The following is a 19443-nucleotide window of genomic DNA, read 5'->3' on the forward strand; positions in this document are numbered from 1 at the left end:
ATCTAAAGAACTTTGCCGGCACAAGTCCACTTTTCTTTTCTTCAAAGCCGACAGGAGCCGCAATACAACATGGAACGAGGTCGTTTTAATGCAGATGAAGTCATGATGGCCCAGCGTACCCGTCTTTGTTGAGGCCGATTGGTCTATTCAGTCACTCTTTTACAATTTCCACTTCTCACGGCGATGAAGCGAGGTTTATTCCAGCAACTGAGTGAACTCTGTGAAAACCAATGTGTACGATTTGATTCCAAGCGCCCCTGTTTCTCATTATTCTTTCTCGCTCTCTCGTAGATATAAGCCCTCCATCCCAGGGTGTCGACCACAGACACGTGCAGAAGGAGCTCGGTGAGGTCATCGTTCGGCTGCACAACCCGGTTGTTCTGAGTCCCACAACCATTCAGGTCACGTGGACGGTAAGAGATCACCTTTTTTTTTTTGCATGTTTTGCATATTTAACTTTTTTTTCAAGCTCTTTATACGTGGTTTTCTTATCTTTCTGCATTCTTTCATTTTTGTAAAAAAAATGAAATCATAAAGTCGTCTGCGATCCGTCTTTGAAGCCAAAAAGGAGCACCTCGAGGCTAGCGTTTGTTTTATGTCAGGGAATTTTAGTCCGGTTGTTTCCTGAGACTCCGGCTTTGAAATACTGTAATTGCTGACTTAAAAGTAACCGAACATCAAATAGCTGAAAAATGGTTTCTCTTAACCATCAAAGTGGATGTCAGAGACATCTGGCTGTTCATCAATCTTCCGTATGTCTTCAGCAGCTTCCCTCTTAAAACAAAGACTTCCCGCAGATAAAATTTGATTGGAATTAATGTTTGCGGTTGAACTGAATGCGTGTTTTCTTACTGTCATGAGATGATGCATTAATCTTCTTTTCTACGCATGCAGGCAAACCGTTTAAACACACACCTGCTCCTCCACCATGCATATGCAAATATCAACAAGAATAACATTATGTCCCTGAATTAGTCCGTTTTATTAAATGGGAAAATGTAAAAACAGCTACAGCTATTTCCATTTAATCGATGTCAGCGAGGACAAAAAGGCTAAATACAGTATATTATATCATATTATATGTGTTTATTTTGATTGTGGTGCTATGAATCACTCAAATGCAGGTATTTACATTATACACTTATAGTTATAGGCAGCCTGTTTCCATTTCCAAATGAACCACATTAGCCGTTTTCCCGGTGACATGTTTATTGACCCCTGTAATAAGTCTCACCCCGAGACTCGGTCGCTAATTTAATGCTCAAGCATTGCTTTATGATTGTAATGTACAATCAACACAAAACATGGCTACCTAATCAATCAGGGGCCCTTTCAGTAAACAGAGGGGCCACTCCCAGAGAGCTTTAACGCTCCAAAATCATTCCATTAATAAAAGTCACGCACCGAGCGGGGGATCCATTTTGCTGATTTACTCCGGCTACACTTGCGCAAAACAGCTGCTTAATATCCCACTTGAAAGCCCCGCTCACTTCTTCTACTGTTAACAAGCCATTACAATGAGTTACGCGCCCGCTCTTCCTCCGCATAAATCCAGCCTTTTCTGCAGCTAAATGGGTCCAAGTTTCCAGGGAGGGGTCCTTTGTGGGTCTGCTATCACACTCTCTTCTATGGGCCGGATCTGCTGTTATCACCTCTGTTGTGTATTCTCCCCAGGGTGCCTGTGTGTGTCGCTGCATGACATTCTCACAGAGTCACAGCCCATCGGGGATGTGGGGGGGGGGGTGTCACTAGTTAGTATTTATTATAGATACGAGACATGCACGTGTCCTTTAAGGTGGCATTACAGTAAGTCTTTAATCTAGGAGGGAACACTCTGGGCTTGGAGCTGGCTGTGTGAGGTAATAGCAGGGTGTTAATTGAGCTAAGTGTGTCATAGTTGGTGATAAAAGGCCCATTAAATGAGTAGCGGGCTCTAAAGTGTCATAAATGCAATCCTGTTGGGGTGAAATGCTTTGCCAAAAAACATCCAGGCCCCAGATCGCATCGACCAATCTCTTCCTCAACGATGATCTCCTCTTCATTCTCAGGTGGACCGGCAGTCCCAGTTCATCCAGGGTTACCGAGTCCTGTACAGGCAGACCTCGGGACTGCCTTCGCCGGGACCCTGGCAGACCCAGGACGTGAAGGTGCCCTCGGAGCGCAGCGTCGTCCTCTCGGCGCTCAAGAAGGGCATCGTGTATGAGATCAAGGTCCGGCCGTATTTCAACGAGTTCCAGGGCATGGACAGTGAATCCAGAACGGCACGGACAACGGAGGAAGGTATGGAAAAAGACACAACACAGTGATTCAAACTGTTGTGAGATGACGGTTGACACACGACCCCGCAGGCTGCTTTCTGTCGTGATATCACAGGCGCCCTTTGACACGGAGAGTCGAAGCGTTGTATATGTGTGGCTGCATGTTTGTGCCCCGTCTGTCCGTCTGACCTTCCTGCTGTGCTTTTTTTTATTTGTTTATGATTGGTGGTGTTAGCGCCAAACTTCTTCTAATCCATCACCCGGCAGCCACCAGGCCTGAGCTGTGATTGGACACAGCAAACACTTCCTCCTGCAAAGATGATCTGTCGCCCTGAGCTTGATTCATACAGGCTCTGACAAGGCCACGGAGCAGTGTGGGACAATATCACACACACACACACACACACACGCACACACACACAGGGATGAATATACCATTTTTTTACCTATGCCAAAGTAGAAAAATGCAGCCAGTCCAACAGCGCTGCGACATTCTTGCTTCAACCTTCGTGTGTGAAATAAAATGATGATGTGACCGAAGGAAAGACTCAGAGAGTGTATGTGTACAACGAGACAAACACACACTCCGTATACTGGAGACAAAAGCCCGTCGTGCCACGGCGTATTTAGGCCTGCATGTATAGGAGACAGTTCACATCCTGTCTGTGTGACAGGCCCATTTATTTTCCCTTTTCTCAGCGGGACCGTATCTCCAGTGGCCAGCCAGAGCACGCACTGCTGTAGTGGAACTGCCATCACATTACAGCTGTCCCCAGCACACACTAACACACACACATGCCAGCACACCACCACCACCTCTCCCCCAAGGCCTCCAGGACCCTGCATGTCCCAGCTATTACCAATGTTGATAAGGCTCCCTGCTCCGGCTCTATCTGCATCCTGGGTTCCCCTTCAGAGAGCCCGGCCACTTTCTATTTCTGTCACAGCGGCGCTGCCTTGCCTGGTCGTAGCTGATACACCGTCAAACACACAGCTCCAGGCTCCGCCGGGTCCCTGGGACCATTATGAAGGGCGGCTAGATGGATAGAGAAGTCTCGACCAGAGGGTGATTAAAACTTAGCTAACACAATTAGAGAATCCCCAGAGCAGGTCCAGGTGGATGGAGGGTCACACATTCAGACACAAGTCTTTTATGTCAAATGTTGCTTATTTAGGGAGGAAGTAAATCAGCGATGTTTGTTTAAGCGCTCACGTGTGGTGACAGATCTTCATCCACGGTGATGGATGTCTCCCGGGAAGGTCCACAGGTCTCCTCCCACACTACCCACGTCTTTGCATGGGCTGGATATGATATGTTTGTATTCCTTCATCAAGCAGCGGGCGCACTGTGCGTGCGTGAGAGACAGGGGGTCACATTCCTGCCCGCCATACATCACTCCGCTAATGGCTCTATTAGGACAGCCTCCGGGGGGGCCTCTGTTGAAAAATGTGTATTGTTTAGCCGAAGTATGCATGATAATAAGCTGCTAAATCATTCATAGCATTAACTTTGAATGACATTGTGGCTGATTGCTGCCACGCAAACCAATCCCGCACTTTGTCACCTGGATGTAACGAGCCCCCGAAGCACGACGGTTGATCAGATGCTCCCTCGCTAGATCGTTTCTAATCTGGCCAAGGTGTTGGGTTCATCATCGGACCCATTCATCTTCCGCCATGCCAGGGCCCTTCTGGCTCTCTGGGGGCCCCCGGTGTGACCAATCGCGCTGAGGGATGAGCACAGATTTACAGGGTGACACGTGCCATTTTGGACGGAGGCGAGGTGAGGGAGAGGCAGCCCGGGAGTAATTGACCTGTCAGTATTCCGCCGCGGTGCCGCTTCCCCCTGCCAGCCACGGCGGAAATGAGAAAACATTATTTTTAAAACGTTATTTCCAGTCGGGCCGACTGTTATTTATTTTCCCCTCCGTTACCCCATGTGGGGTCAGAGGATCGTTGCCGTCAGGATAACAACAGAGCGAGCTTTAGAGAAGCTTGTCTTGTTTCTATCCACTCTCTGTCAGTCTGTGGATATAGATCAGTTCATTCAGCTGTACCTCACTCTGAAACTTCCCTCTCATCCTCACCTACTGGCTTTAGTTTCATCCGGCTGATCGATGCAGTCGGTCAATATGTTTACCGGAACGTCGTTTTCTTCAGTCTAAAATGTGTTTTTCATATTTCCTTCATCCTATAAGCCCGTTGACCTGCGTGCCACCCTGGCTCGCTCGCTGCTCGACTGAGAGCACATATCCGACTGTGCCAGGCCGTCGTTCCACAAATCAATACCCGTATTGTCTGAGCAAATCCACCAGGCTGGAGCGGAGGAGGAGATATTAAATCACAGGGAAACGATACAGATAGGCTATAGCCGTGTCAGACCTGCCCTGGTTTTCATGTAAATCCCCCCTCTAATGAGACATCTTGACAGCCTTCAGCCACCTGTGCCATCCCTGAAGAATTAAAACTCCTCTGCAAAAAGTGTGTGGTTGTGTGTATGTGCACATATTTATGAGCTCCTGTTCAAACACATGACTGCTGTGCATGCCGGTTTTCTTCTTTCTGAGGGACTAAATGCTCTCTGCAGGGGAGTGCATCTGATGGTTGACCTGGTTATGTTGTGCCTCCTCTTTTCCAGCTCCCAGTGCTCCTCCTCAGCAGGTAACAGTCCTGACTGTGGGAAACCAGAACAGCACTTCCATCAGCATCTCCTGGGATCCCCCGCCGCCGGACCACCAGAACGGCATCATCCAAGAATACAAGGTTTGCCTCAGCCACTTGGAGTCTCTCTGAACTCACATGAAGCCACTTGGAATCACAAGACTCTCTATTTTTCTTCAGATCTGGTGTCTCGGGAACGAGACGCGTTTCCACGTGAATAAGACGGTGGATGCAGCCATTCGCTCGGTGGTGGTGGGCGGGCTGCAGGTGGGCGTGGTCTACCGGGTGGAGGTCGCTGCCAGCACAAGTGCCGGGGTTGGAGTCAAGAGTGAACCTCAGTCGATTATCATCGGTAGGAAGGATTCATAAAACTCTTTTTTTTGTGTGTTCTCAAAGAATATTATACTTCAGTCTTTGTGGTTTCAGCGAAGAACAAATAGTGTGAATTTCATCAATTTCTAGGAATTCCCAAATGGATAATATTGTTCAAATACTACTATTTTAATATTTGGCCTGACCACATTTTGATTTATGTGGAGCTGAGGCACATTGTGCCTGATTTGACCCATAACTGATGGCTTGGCCTGTAGCATGTTCTTATTTCCCCAGTGTCACTCACATAATCCATCTCCGAGAGCAGAGCCCCGAGCTTGCCGTTATAACACCGTGTATGTGTGTGTGTGTGTGTCTGCGGATGCACCAGTCGATGTGTGTGGTTACACGAAAAGATGGAGGAGCATTTGTGCAGCTTTGCATGCATGCACACATGACGTGTGCACTTGACGAGTGCGTCTGTGCTTCACCGTGCTCTGAGAGAAAGTGTCATGCAGACCTGTCGGGGTTGAGCTGCGATCGGAGATCAATACAGACCAGGATCCTCTGCTCTCATTTCACATGGTGTGTTTTACCGTCATTGGAGTGAATTAGGGCCTGAGCTGAGCAAACAACCTGCTCACCTGGGGGGTTTGCTATACGCTTTGAGGCTTTGTCTTTTTTCCAGTCTGTACATTATATTTCACTGCACATCCTTCAGACTGCAGATCCGTGTCCCGCTCCCTTGGTCAATACCTCAGCTGAAACTCATCAACCCTCCGTTCTTGGAGCTTAATCTTCCCCTAACCCTGTCTTGATGTATCTGTAGGTGTCATATCCTCCTCGGTGAAAAAGCCCTTCGGTTGTGATAACTCGGTCCTACCTTGAAGCAGGAAAACATGCAAAAACCACACAGATATTTATCTCCCGTCGCCATCCCATTAATGTTTCCTGTCTGTGCACTCAGGTAAGGAGTTCCGGGACGTGATCATACACGGAAACCGCAACAACAGCATCACAGAACAGATCACCGACGTGGTGAAGCAGCCCGCCTTCATCGCCGGGATCGGAGGCGCCTGCTGGGTCATCCTCATGGGCTTCAGCATCTGGCTCTACTGGCGGAGAAAGAAGAGGAAGGGCCTGAGCAACTACGCAGGTTAGACTCCTCATCGTCACGTGTGCTCAGCTAACAGTCACATTCTGCTCTTGTGCCTTAGCAAACAATCTGAAATCCTTCTACCATTCAATCAGATGTATAACACTGTAATACCAGGCTTCCTAATCAGTGCAGATTTGATGAAAGATTGTGGAAGTTGAGATTGCTGTGGTGTTAAAGCTCAAGAGGAAGACAGATGTCAGGGTGAATCATTTCCAGAGGGCTACAGCGTGTTTCTGACAGATCCACCCACGGTGTTGGTTCATAGCCCGGGGTGGTATAAGATGAGTGGGCAGGCTGGACTCTCTGCTGGTCACTGAAGCTGGAGTTTGCCCAGCTCTTCTCCCACACACTGACCCTGACATCTTACCGAGTGACCCCCCCCCCCCCCCCCCCCCTCCCTAGTCAATACAAGCAACCGTCAAGTTACAACTACACTGCCAACGCAACACAATTTTAATTAGCGAGCAAAAAAAACGGTCATGAACCGACGCATTAGTGGACCAGCTACTTCTTCAAAATTCAAGATAAACACATATTTATTTGTTTATTCTTCATTTTAGCAAGCCAAAAGAGTACTTGTATTGGCAGCTACTAAAAAAAACGGGTCTGGTTAATTTGCTCTTCATTTCTGTTTGTTACATTTCTGTGTTTGTGTGTGTTCTCTTTGGTTCCTCTGTGGCCTCCGAGCCGGCTGCTTTCCTGGCTGTCGCTCTGCACTGGCCATGTGGTCTTAACCCCCCCCTCACCCCCACCCTCGCCGGGGTGCAGATACCCCGAAAGCACCGCTTCTCTCTGCAGGCTATTAACGCACTACTTCTCTGTCTTCTTGTTTTACAGTTCAGTCCTTCACCTTCACCCCTGCAGGTACTGTTCATTTGTCCCGTCTCCTTAATGCCCCGTCCATCTCCTGCCCAGCCTACAGTATATATACTGTATGCTAATCTGATGCTCATGGCTAATGCAAATCACCACTTCATAACAACGAGGGCAATTTAACCAACCAGAGAAGCTCATTTAGTGGAAAGAAATCCAAATTTGCTATTGGCCATGATCAGAGCCCTGCAGACTCCAGCCTTTGTTCCTGCCGAACCTACTGCTTTTACTTATTGTGTTGTATTTGTGTGTGTGTGTGTGTGTGTGTGTGTGTGTGTGACCTGTTGTTGAATGAAGTTTCATCCTGTCTTCATCCTATCTTGTGATGCAGGGTGACACCGCCCATTTCCTCTTCCCCCAATGATCTTTTCATCTTTCTGTTTCTTTTTAAGACTCGGGACTGTGTTGTAATTCACACATCTGTTCTCCATAGGTGCCAGTAAGGCAGCCGGGTGGTGTATGTGATTTACATGCATGTCGGTAGACTAGAGCCATTTTGACGGGTGCAGCAGAGTTGTATTGTCTGTGGATGGAGTGGACTGAAAACCATGCAGAGGGGCCTCTTTACTGCTAACTATAGTAGAATGAGTCAGGATCAGTTTCCTGGATTACAACCTTAACTAATATATTTTATTTTTTTGTGAAGTCTTGCTATGTGGTCCCTGTGGCCAAAAACCCAATTTATTCTGGGCCTTCCGCAGCAGCTGTAACAACAGATTATGGAACGCATTAATGTGTTCGTGAAAGTTAAATTGGAGGCACACCTGAGAGGAAGTAGGTGATTTGACTGAAATAGCAGCAGAAGAGTCTTCCAGCGCTGCTCTGTATCGACAATTAGCTGATGTATCGAGAGTGTCGGCCTCCTAAAGCTGTCGGAGCAGGAGAGCTAAATCACTACACTGTCGAGGCATACGTCCAGCAGGAGTGAGATTTGATGGAATTTTTATACACTGATTAGGCCCCTCCCCCCTTAATGCTTATTAAAGGGGATTAATCTGTATTCATATTGGAGAAAGTGCTTATCTGGAAGACGGAGGCGAGAAGCACGGCTATGCCACCGTGTCACTCTGGCTAACATTAAAGTATTCCACAGCAGCCCAGAAATGTGCCTGAGCACAGATAGGGACTTCAGAGGCCTTCCCCCTGCTGCACCTCCTCCCCCCTCGCCTCCACCTCCTCCTCCTCCTGTCAGTCCTCCCCTCAAACCACAGACGGTCCTCTGCTGCAAGTTTGTTGGTGGCGGAACAAAGAGAAATGGCTTTAGCTATGACGGAATAAAGGATGCAAACTCTGCCTGGAGCTGTCACAGTTATGTTTTATTCAGGCAGACCCGCAATGTTGGCTTTATCTGGGCAAAAAGCTTTCTTAGCAGCGAGTATTTTAATTCCACTCGCTGCCATAATGCAGTAAATAAACTGTGATAACGTGCACACTAGACGTGTTTTCTCTTCCTAAAACGATCCTAAATGTGAGAGGATGCTGGATTAAGTGAGCTTAGGTCATGTTGACGATGCATTAACGTCCCTCTGTATTTATTGTGGTAGTTTCCGCTCCCCTGTCATCTGTGTTCCTACGTCACCCACAGAAAAGCCCCGTCGCTCGCCCGTGCCGGGGCTTGTTGTGGAATCAACCTGAATGAGACGGAAAAAGAGAGGAGGAATGTTCAGCCTCCTCTCTTTAATCTCCATCTGAGGAACAAATGAGCTAAATTACTAACAGCTCTCCTTTTCTCTGTTGAGTAAACCAGCTCTCTTTTTCCACCTCCTCCCCCCTCCCTCCCTCCCTCCCTCCCCCATCGGTATGAGGTGATTTCCAAAACTGCTTCCCCGTGTTTCCTGTGATCCATTGAACTTCTTACATGCTCAGAGCTCCGGTTGCTGCTTTGTCATCACGCTCGTTGGACTGAGATAAAATGGATCCTCTCACAGCCGTCCCTCAGTTTGAGCCATGGAGTTTTCCTAGCCGCTGACAAAGAGCGACCCTTGTTATCTATAGATCACCGTAATAGAACGGGGGCCACATGCGTGGCTTCTGGAGAGCCCTGCTATAGCCCAAGGATCAGTAACTCAGCCTCCACGCTCACAAGATAGAAAACTCAACGTGATTAATGAGCCCTCTGCCTTTTCTAATCATTTTTTTGGCTGAGATTTAATCACAAATCTGATAATAACTCAGCAGCAAAATAAGAAAGATGAAATGAGTTTTGCCTCTCATCAGGCATCTTGTCCTTGAGGAGCACATGTCGTCTCCACTTATGCAAAGCAAAGCAATATGCAATTCTCATCATTGCACTTTTTTAATTTTCATGAAAGGCGTTGGACACAGAGGGATCCCTTAGTGAATCCATCAACCATCTAGCTGTGAACACATTGCTGTTGAAGCACAAGGGCAAACTGGACAACACTGAGGCCGCCATGTGTCTGGTTTTGATTGTGGGAATGAATCCTGCTTGATTGCAACTGTAATATTCTAGAAAAACGTAATATTTTGCTTTGTCTCCCCCCCTCCCCTCCACTTGTTTCCTCTTCCTTTCTTTCTTCTCTGATTTTAGTGACATTCCAGAGAGTCGATGGCGGTTTGATGAGCAATGGGAGGTGAGTGTCCCTGCAGAAGCAAAACTGCAATATCAAAAAATGTCCCTATCATTCTTCTTTTACTCTTTCTTCACGTCTCCCCTCCACGACAACGCACGCTCTTGATTTTAACGCTGATAAACGGCGGATAGATTGATAGATAACCAATAACTGTTTGCGTGCCTGTCATGCAAACCCGCGTGCAAATATACATTTCTCCCACATCTCCGTTCATGCATCGATAGATGAACTCATAAATCTCCTCAACAGAATTAACAGAAACAATTTAAGCAGAGAGTGCTTTTATTTTGTCATTTATCTTCCGCTGCTGGCTACCGGCAACCCAGAAGCCCTCTGGAGTGATAAATTTGCCTGTCAGTTTGCGTGGGCGGCTGGGATCTGAGCACATGTAATAATGTAAAAATAATTACCCAGGGGAGAGGTGTGTGTGGAGGTACCCCCCGCTTGCACCCCCGTACAGCCTGCTCCATATCAGTGTGTGTTAGTGAAAGAGAGAGGGGCTACAGAGAACAGGGCACATCTCAATGACACCGGTTACTGAGCCTTTGTGGGTATTCAAGAGACTCCCTTGAGAATCCAGGGCTTCTTTCTATCTACTGCTTATCACACCTGACTAGGTAAAGCCTCCAGATCTCAAACACTCATGGAGAGATTGCCAACTAAAGCCGACCCTGTGTGTCTCTGGGCTTTTGGGAATGTGTCTGTCCTGCAGAGTTTTTTTCCCCCCCTTTTGCTCTATGCATATGACTCCATAGTGGACAATTTTCTATATTGTTGTGAGAGCTGCCAGCACGCTCTCAATGAATTAGCCACGCCACTTGCCATGCCTTTTCTCATCTACTTTCTGCTGTAGTGTTTTTCCTTCAATTTTCCACATAAGCGGTTCTGATTCTCTCTCCAGCGAATGGGATGTGAAATGTCTGTATTTGTGGCGCTCCATATTTGTCATATCTTTAGCCGGTCATACAATTTTCGCAACGCTGGAACGGGATGCAGGCTGGAACACGAGCCTCTGATCCGTTAGTCACTCTAGTGCCATCAAATCCCAGATGTTGGGACTTGCCCATCTGCCCTGAGAGCGAGGGATGCGTGGCAGGAGTATCGGAGGAAAAAATGTGTCCATTTGTTACACGAGATGTTTATTGCATTAATTAGACAATAGCAAATGAAGCCGCGTCTGTCTGCAGTTTCTCATTGGCTCCTGCCAAATTGCCCTGACTGAACAATTACACTTAATCGATCACAAAATAAATGATTCATGGAAGATGAATAGGCTGCAGATTGGTAGACCTGGACGATTTGACTTTGGCTGCTCAATTGAAATTGATAAAAGCCGATAAGGGCTCGTTTCTTATCCCCCTGCCAATAGGGAGATGTTAATTAGGAGGCAGTAATAACTTCCTATCCAGGCACTAATCAATATTTTAGCAAAGAAGATTCACTCCTATAGGCAGGGAGGATGGGGATGAGCATTGCAGTGAACAGGTTTCACTAACACTGTTGCTATGGAGATTGCTTTACAGCCCACCATCTGAATGCTAAACGACAGCATGTTCCTTGAGAGTTAATCTAGAAAGTAATCTGCGTTTCCCATCGCTCTAAGCATTAGCTAATGTCTAGACTTTTAATCCAAATTCCATTCGCTAGTCTGTACGACCATAAACACCTGATTTATGAAGTTGCTTTGGAATTAATATCTCTCACTTGGCTTTATTTATGTGAAGCTCAGTGTCAGGCATCTAAGGGAGTATTTATGGTTTCATACCCGTCACAAGTAACTGTAATATCTAACGGGAAGAGGGAAGGCTCCAAATCACACTTTATCTGCCAAGGTTGCCATCCATCCTGGGTCGGGCAGGGATTAAAAGTTAGGTGTTGACTTTTCATTAGATGTACGATGCCGTGAACACACACACACACACACACAAACATATATACAAACAAATAGCCCCAGAAGAAATCAGTCTTATTCTAATTATACTTTGCTGGAACACTGCTGTGTGATAAACACAAGGACGATGCAGCCATTTCCACTGTCGGCTCCTTGTCTTTCAAATGGTCTTCCTCTAGTGGGCTGGGGGGAGGACTGGCTGGAGCACACAGGACAAGTGGGACAAGGCGAGGGCGTGGTCTTTGACTTTAGACGCCGTGCATTTGTGGTGCATTCATTCAACAGTCTTTCTTTTATCCGTCCGACAGATGCTAAGCTCTCGAGAGGTGGGGACAGAAAGACGATGTGTTGGTGTATATAAAGGGTTAAAATAGGGTTAGGGAGAGATGGTATGGCGAGAGAGAATGATGGCAGCGGGGGGACATAGCAGCCAGAAACAGAGGTAGAAGGACGGGAGAGATGTATTACCCTATAAAAGTGCACATGTCTGATGCACAGCCATCAATTTGAATGACTTGTCTCCCCCGAGGGCCTGTTTTGGCATTCAGGATCCACAGCAAGGGCTCTTAGCTCGGCAGGGCTGCAGTTCATTTGGACCTCCTCCCTCCCCCCCCCTTTCTTCTCATTAGAACCTGTGGCTGAGGGAGAGACTCACTGCAGCACACCCATTACCTGTCCTTGTCCTCGGGGCTTGACTCTGTCTCGGTCCCTCAGAGGCAGCACGTCATCCCTCCGGAGCTGAGACAAAAAAGCCCCACCAGGCAGCCGGGCTCCTCGGAGCGCACATGTGTATCTGTAGTCGGCTACACACAGCACTGCCGGGCACTGACAGCGGGGTGTGCTGTGTTTCTGAGAAGGCAATCCTCTTCATCACGTGGTGCTTGTCTCACCATATCTCACACATTTCTCACAGTAAAATAAAGAAAAGAGACGGCAAAATACACCCATTTTCTTTCTTTTGTCTGCTTAAAATGTGTTTATTTTGATTCCTTCCTCTACTGGACTAAACTAGTAAGTAGAGTCAATGGAGATAACGTATGTTATGATGTTTTCACTGAAGTGACACGCAGACAAAGACATTTAAAACCCAATCTCTCATTTAACTCCATCTGTGTTATCCGTGGTAACGAGCCTCGGACGTGATTGTACAGTAAAGTGATCCTAATGGCCTCCCAGCAGTCACCCATGACAGGTTAAAGTCTTAATGGCTGCTTTTTATGGTTCTCGCCCCCTCAGGAGGGACACAGCACCTGTTAAATGGAGCCGGCCTCTCCCAGGCAGGCATCCCACAAGTGGCGATGCTCGGGCCGAGGTCTGACGTCTCATCAAATAAGATTTAGACTGTCTGGACATCGCAGCACGGGGTTGATGGGGGAAACACAGCAGAACGTGCAACGATGTTAATGAATGAGGAAATGCATACGTGTGGATGTCAGCGTGCGCTGCTGCACGTGTGTGCAAAGAGCATATGCATGCATTAGTGTCTCGGCAGTGTGCATTAATAACTCAGGGAATGTGACAAAGACACAGCAGGAGAAACGGAGAGATAAAGGGCTGCGTTGGCCTCAAGGAAACTTTGTGAGGGAGGAAATGTATCCGTACGGTATTCCCCCTCCCTATCTCTCACAAGTGTTTCATTAGCTTCACTGGCTTATGGCGAGCTTATCTTACACAAACACACGTTATTGTGCAGAGAATAACATTTAAACATATGTTTGATTATTATTATTTACATAATACAGATAGAAACCATGCATAATAAGGCATTGTGGGTGTTTTTTTCTTCTTTTTTTGCACAAAAAGCTCTGTTATCAATGTGAATTCACAGCCCGTGTGTTCTCCTGTGTTTCTTTGTAGCCGGCCGGGCCTGCTGAACGCCAGTGACCCGGGTTACCCCTGGTTAGCGGACTCTTGGCCGGCCACCAGCCTGCCTGTCAACAGCAGCTCGGGGGGACCCAACGACCTGAGTAACTTTGGGCGAGGAGGTGAGTGCCCTGGTGCTTTCACAAAGGGAGCACATGAGATGAACGATGATGCTCCCCTCTCTGTTCATCACACATATATATATATATATATATATATATATATATTTATATGCATATTGCATGCGTGTATATATGTATATATCACTTCAGAGGACAGCTACAGCGTTAACGGGCGGTGGCCTACGGGTGTCACCGGGCTTGAGTAATGGCATACAGTCCAGCCTGGTGTCACAGCCCCATACCTCAGAGAGTGTGAGGATGGGGTGGAGGGAGGTGGATGGGTGGGTGTGTGGAAGGATGGTCTCGAGCAGCCAGTCGTGAAGGACATGCGCAGCTTGACTGGCGCAGATGCGGACACTTCCGCCGTGGCTCTACATCATCTCCCCTTCACTGGGCTTGCAAACCATGCGCCATGCAGAGAGTCTGCTTGCTGTTTCCTCTCCCTCCCTCCCTCCCTTAGTCATTATATACACACACATGCAGAGCAATGTCCCTCACGTATGTGAACAGAGGAGGGAGGGGAGTGAGATATCCACACATGTGGAGGGGGGGGGGATGGGACATCTAACTGGGATGAGGTTTGTTTTATGAGAATAACCTTTTTAAGTGTTTCTGACCTGAAAAGACTACAACGCTCCAAGACCACATGCTGTCACTGATGTTCAGGGATGGTCCAAGTGTTGATTTAAATACTCTCAAGGTTAACATTTGTTTTAGAGGACAGCTAACCCGCCAACTCCTCCCATTTTCCAGATCTCCCCACCGGCCAAGGGGATAAGACAGGCACCATGCTGTCTGATGGAGCCATCTACAGCAGCATAGACTTCACCACCAAAGCCAACTACAACAGCCCCGGCCAGGCATCCCAGGCCACTCCCTACGCCACCACCCAGATTCTCCACTCCAGCAGCATCCACGAGCTGGCCGTGGATCTGCCCGAGGCCCAGTGGAAGGCCTCGCTCCAGGCCAAGCAGGAGATGGCCAATCTGGGGTACTCCCTGCCCGACAAGAACTCCTGCAACAACAGTAAGCCACACCGGCGATTCCATGGAGATGTTGGTGCCTTTTGAGTGTTTGTACAACGAGAGATCATTCTCATCCTGTGAGAAACATCAAAAGATCACAAGCCACACATTTACAGTTTCAACTTTTCCACCACTCTGAAGTTTTCCTTCAACCCTCTGTGGCTTGAAAGGAGGTTCTCTTTAAAAAAAAAAAGGAGTCATTTTCACTGAGCAGACATCATCTTGGTCAACCTCCGAGGTTGAATAAACATCTCGGTGCAGTTAAGTCATCCGTCCGTTTCCTTAGCTGGGTTTGCACGATAGCACCGTTCCCCCTCCTCCTCCAGTTTCAGAGTAATTGCCGATCCATGTTGGCTTGACTAATGTCTAAGAAAATAATCCAAATTAATTACCGCGGATTTGATGGAGGATTTTTTTAAAGCCGAGTGGAGATTCATACTCTAAGTGTAATGAGCATTGCTCTGCTGTATTCTAATACATATTTATGACCTCATTTTCCACCATTCTGTAAAGAAAAAGATTAATTGTAGTTTTTGCATAGTCCCTATAATGTGTGGATCTTTAAAAACGACTTTTCTAAATCTCTCCGTCATTAATTTAAGAAGTAAGATCATAAAATGATTATGTATGATTATATCTATCTGAAGGCGGGCAAATATTAAAATAAACTCTCCTCTTTTGACTTATTTATCATTGAAGATGGTTTTAAACCTCAACACGTGTCCAGGCAACGTGAATGGAAGGTTGAATATGTGCACCCTGTTGAATGTATGAATCCTGAATATGTCCTGCTTGCTTTATGCTCTAACTGCATGTTTTGCATGTGCTTGTGCTAACTGCCAATCACCTGATGCCACTGTTATTTTTGCCCTTTAACCCCCACTGTAGCCCTCCTTTTCATTCCCGACTACCGATTGGCCGAAGGATTGTCTAATAGAATACCACACAACCAATCACAAGATTTCAGCACCACCAGCTCTCACAACAGCTCAGAGCGAAGCGGCAGTCTCTCAGGTTGGTTCACGAAGCGGAGAGTCTCACAACGGGGACATCCTCTGGGCCTCTGCCGCTTGGCTTATGTCTTAATTGCTTTATCGATCTGTTATTTGCATGTACTAACCCGACATCTAAGGAGAAAACAAAAATCTGCACAGTCCCCCGCTGTCACCAGAGATGCTTTGCTCACTCAAGTCCCCACTGCTTCCAGTTCGTTACATGTGAATGCTTAAATGCTGGATGGAAGTTATATGGTGCTCTATAGCGTCTACTGTATGAGTCAACAGCTTATTGGAGCATAAAGAAACCATTTATGTCGCTGCAAGTGCTAATGCTGGGTCCTTGCCATCAGTGCCAGTCCTTATAAAGGCTTTGTCCCTCCTTGTTTGAATGAGCAGACGGGGCAGAGGGAGTCTTTCAGACAGAGTGGACTACACACACACACACACACACACACACACACACACACACACACACACACACACACACACACACACACACACACACACACACACACACACACACACACACACCATTAGAGATGCTTGGCTGGGTAAAGTGGCAAAAATACCTCCCTTTTTCCCTCTTCCCCTAATGGTGGATGACTACACTAAAACCCATGTTCAGAGAATTACAATGTCATTTATAGGACACCAAGGCAGCCCTCTGCCTGCCTCCCCTATACTCTCCTCCTTTATCTAGTTACAAGCCACTGCCTTAACTGGCCTGTAATTCAATGCTCTAGCACACAGTGGGGCCGGGGAGAAGGATGGTAAAGTGGCCATGCCTCACCGGCACATCCTCGCCACAGCCGGCGCTGGTCACTGAGCGCTCCGACTGGGAGAGAACCATCATTAACAAGGAAGTGGCTCGCACAGTGTAGTATGTCAGAGAATGTGCTACGGAAAGAAATCATGGGAAATACACTTATTCACATCCTCTAGCATGTAGCATGTTAGCTTAGCATAAAGAGTGGGAGTGGAAACAGCTGGACTGGCTTTGGGCAAGAAAGCAAATAATTCCTCCCAAAAAAATGATTTCATGGAGTTATAGTGAAAGGAAAAAGTATAGATGCTTACAATATGTTGGTATCATGAAGGAGACAGGTAGATGACATCTGATATATAGTTTTAAGGTCTCACCTTTACCCTCACATTAAATATATATATATAGTATTTAAGACTGAAATAGATAATAAGCAGGTTAAAAAAAAAAATGTATTTATGCTGCTATAAAAGTGAATAAATTAACATTAAGATGTGACATTCATTAGACCCGTTGCTATATCGAACAGGAGAAAAGCACTAAAAACTGAAGAGGGGGGGTGTTGAGGTTGCAGTGCCTTGTTCCTCCTCTGAGGAGATGGAAGGAATAATGAATGTCAGGTCTGGAAGTAGGGGAGCAGGATGAAAAGGAACAGAAATAGAGCAGCTTTTATGGCAGCATGGATCTCCACTGGGGACATGAAGCTGCTCATTAAAACCTTCTTAGTGTCGGGGAGACGCGGAGCTGGTGTTTCCTATTTTCCGTTTGAGACCCTGAACTCACACTCTATGAAGCCACGGCGTCCATGATTATGTACTGTTGTTGTGTGTGACCTGACGTACTCTCCCTATACGTTGCATGTCACCTCATTATGTAATATGGTGTTTTTCTACTCGGCTTCAAAAAAAAAAAGGTGATGATACACGACTTTTAATTATTTAAATGTCGTTTTTTTTAAATGATTCTCCCACTCATAAGTTATATCTGGTGGCAGAGTCTTCTCTGTGGCTTTCCCCCCTCAGCACTGACGCACCCAATGAAAACACAGCAAGCTCAAGGCTATGCAGCCCTGCAGTTATATGCTGGGAGCGCCCAAACCTTGGGTATAAATACCCAACGCTAAATCTATATTTAGTAGGAGTTACCCTTTGAAGAAAGGCCCAGTTTTGTCAGAGGAGACGGGTTCACTGTGTAATTCCTGTATAGCTCCTAGCCACAGCATCCCTCTCTGTATTTTTCATATTTGGGGTGAGCTGTTGTAATTCCACTGCCAGACCATATTTCCCTGGAAGAGGCTCATTTACAATATTGATGGCTGGTCTTGTGTGGAGAGACTAAGGATGATAGAACAATCACGTCAACTCACCATTTATTGGTAAAAAAGTCAAGCGTCGCCCAGAGGTGCGATTAGGAAACCCAATTACTTCCAGACTATACGTACACTGCGGCGCTGCCTGCCTTGGGCTTACAGTTGTTTCTTTTATGACTTCCATTCTTTATTAATCTTATTCTGACACCACTTCTACCTCCTCATGCGTGATATTTACGCCCGTGCCCCAGCATTGTTACCGAGCTCATTTTTTATGTGCTTCTGTTCTCATTCTGGGTAAAAGACGCAGAATAGGAGCATAATCAGAATATGTGTAACTTAAAATTGTACAGATTCTCATGTCTCTGCCATCTGGCTCCCATGAAAATATACATTTGTTTTCATGATGTTTGATTTTTACTGTGCCTGAGTCAAGTCGGTTTATTAGATTACATTCGAGTGCATGATGTTACTTTGCACAAGTTGCAGTATTGGCAGCTTTTTTGTGGCACTGGGGAAAAGTGATTACAGGCCGTTGGCAGCGCAGACTAACCAACAGTTGACAGATACAAATGTGTTGAACAGAGTTTCCACTAATCTGTGTGGCCGGTGACGTCAGTTTGAGTTGCTTCCTGGATTGAGACGTTAAGTGTTTACTGGTAGAGGAGCACGGCCACAAATGGATTTACACATGCAAATACTCTACAGTCTGTCTCCGTGCTTCTCCTCCACATGCACAGTCCAAGAGGTGTAAGAGTAACCACCATGCTTAATGCTACAGTACAGGATTCATGAGATGAGATGCAAGAACAAGTCCCTTTGTGGAATTGTTTTAATGTCTCGCTAATTTTAGAACAATCATCAAGTCTGTGTGAATAAATAGGTTTCTTTATGTTTTTGTTTCCAAGGTGCAGAAGAAAATGGATTTTAAATTGCAGGATGAGTCGTCCTAGCCTCCAGGAATATGTGTGTGCTGTATATGCCGCGACTTAAAAACAGATTTGGACTTGAGCAAATGCGTTTTAAAGAAATATAGGTTTCTTCCACTGTGACCAAATCGTATAAAACCCAGTATTGACCTGGCTGGCAGATTTATAAAGATGGATGGGACGGAGGAGAATCCGGTGTTGGAGGGATATGAGTGGAAATGGATGGGGTTAGCGGCTCTCCGGTGTAATAAAAGAAATGAAAGTAGTAATAGACTCTCAGTGAATTCCATTAGGGACACACTGACACTACACAAGCCATTCATTATGATGATGCTGTGAAGTGAAATATTTCATTGTGGAACCCAAAGCCCGGTGTGAAAGGGGACACGGAGGGATGGGTGAAGCACAAAGGTCCGCCTCAACCTCGTTTACTGCCGTTCTCTCCTGTTTCTATGGAGATTTGAGGCTTTTCAGCCAATTAATCAATGGATGCGAGCTTTTCATCTGCCAACCTTGAGCTTTTCTATGTAAGCGCTGACAGGCAGGAGCCCATTGAAATCTTGTGTTTGAACTCGTGTACTATTTTCTAAGGCTATGTTGAAACGGAGCCCAAATTGATCTGTAATCTAAGCAGCGTGTTTGGAGTAAATTGAGTTTCCTCTGGTTACACATTTGTCACATGGCAA

At 46.5% G+C, this 19443-nt stretch overlaps 1 protein-coding gene across 1 annotated transcript in view; it reads left to right on the forward strand.

Annotated features, from left to right (window-relative positions):
• robo2 (roundabout, axon guidance receptor, homolog 2) overlaps window positions 1–19443 on the forward strand; it is a 146457-nt gene that overhangs the window by 114899 nt on the left and 12115 nt on the right. Inside the window, exons 13-22 of the mRNA XM_084020157.1 lie at window positions 292–413; window positions 2049–2280; window positions 4897–5021; window positions 5100–5271; window positions 6199–6387; window positions 7228–7254; window positions 9815–9857; window positions 13606–13733; window positions 14487–14759; window positions 15647–15772. Of these exons, the coding sequence (XP_083876283.1) occupies window positions 292–413; window positions 2049–2280; window positions 4897–5021; window positions 5100–5271; window positions 6199–6387; window positions 7228–7254; window positions 9815–9857; window positions 13606–13733; window positions 14487–14759; window positions 15647–15772 (1437 nt within the window). The remainder of the gene's footprint in view (window positions 1–291; window positions 414–2048; window positions 2281–4896; window positions 5022–5099; window positions 5272–6198; window positions 6388–7227; window positions 7255–9814; window positions 9858–13605; window positions 13734–14486; window positions 14760–15646; window positions 15773–19443) is intronic.

This window comes from Eutrigla gurnardus (genome assembly GCF_963514095.1).
Source record: "Eutrigla gurnardus genome assembly, chromosome: 10".
Classification (NCBI taxonomy): domain Eukaryota; kingdom Metazoa; phylum Chordata; class Actinopteri; order Perciformes; family Triglidae; genus Eutrigla; species Eutrigla gurnardus.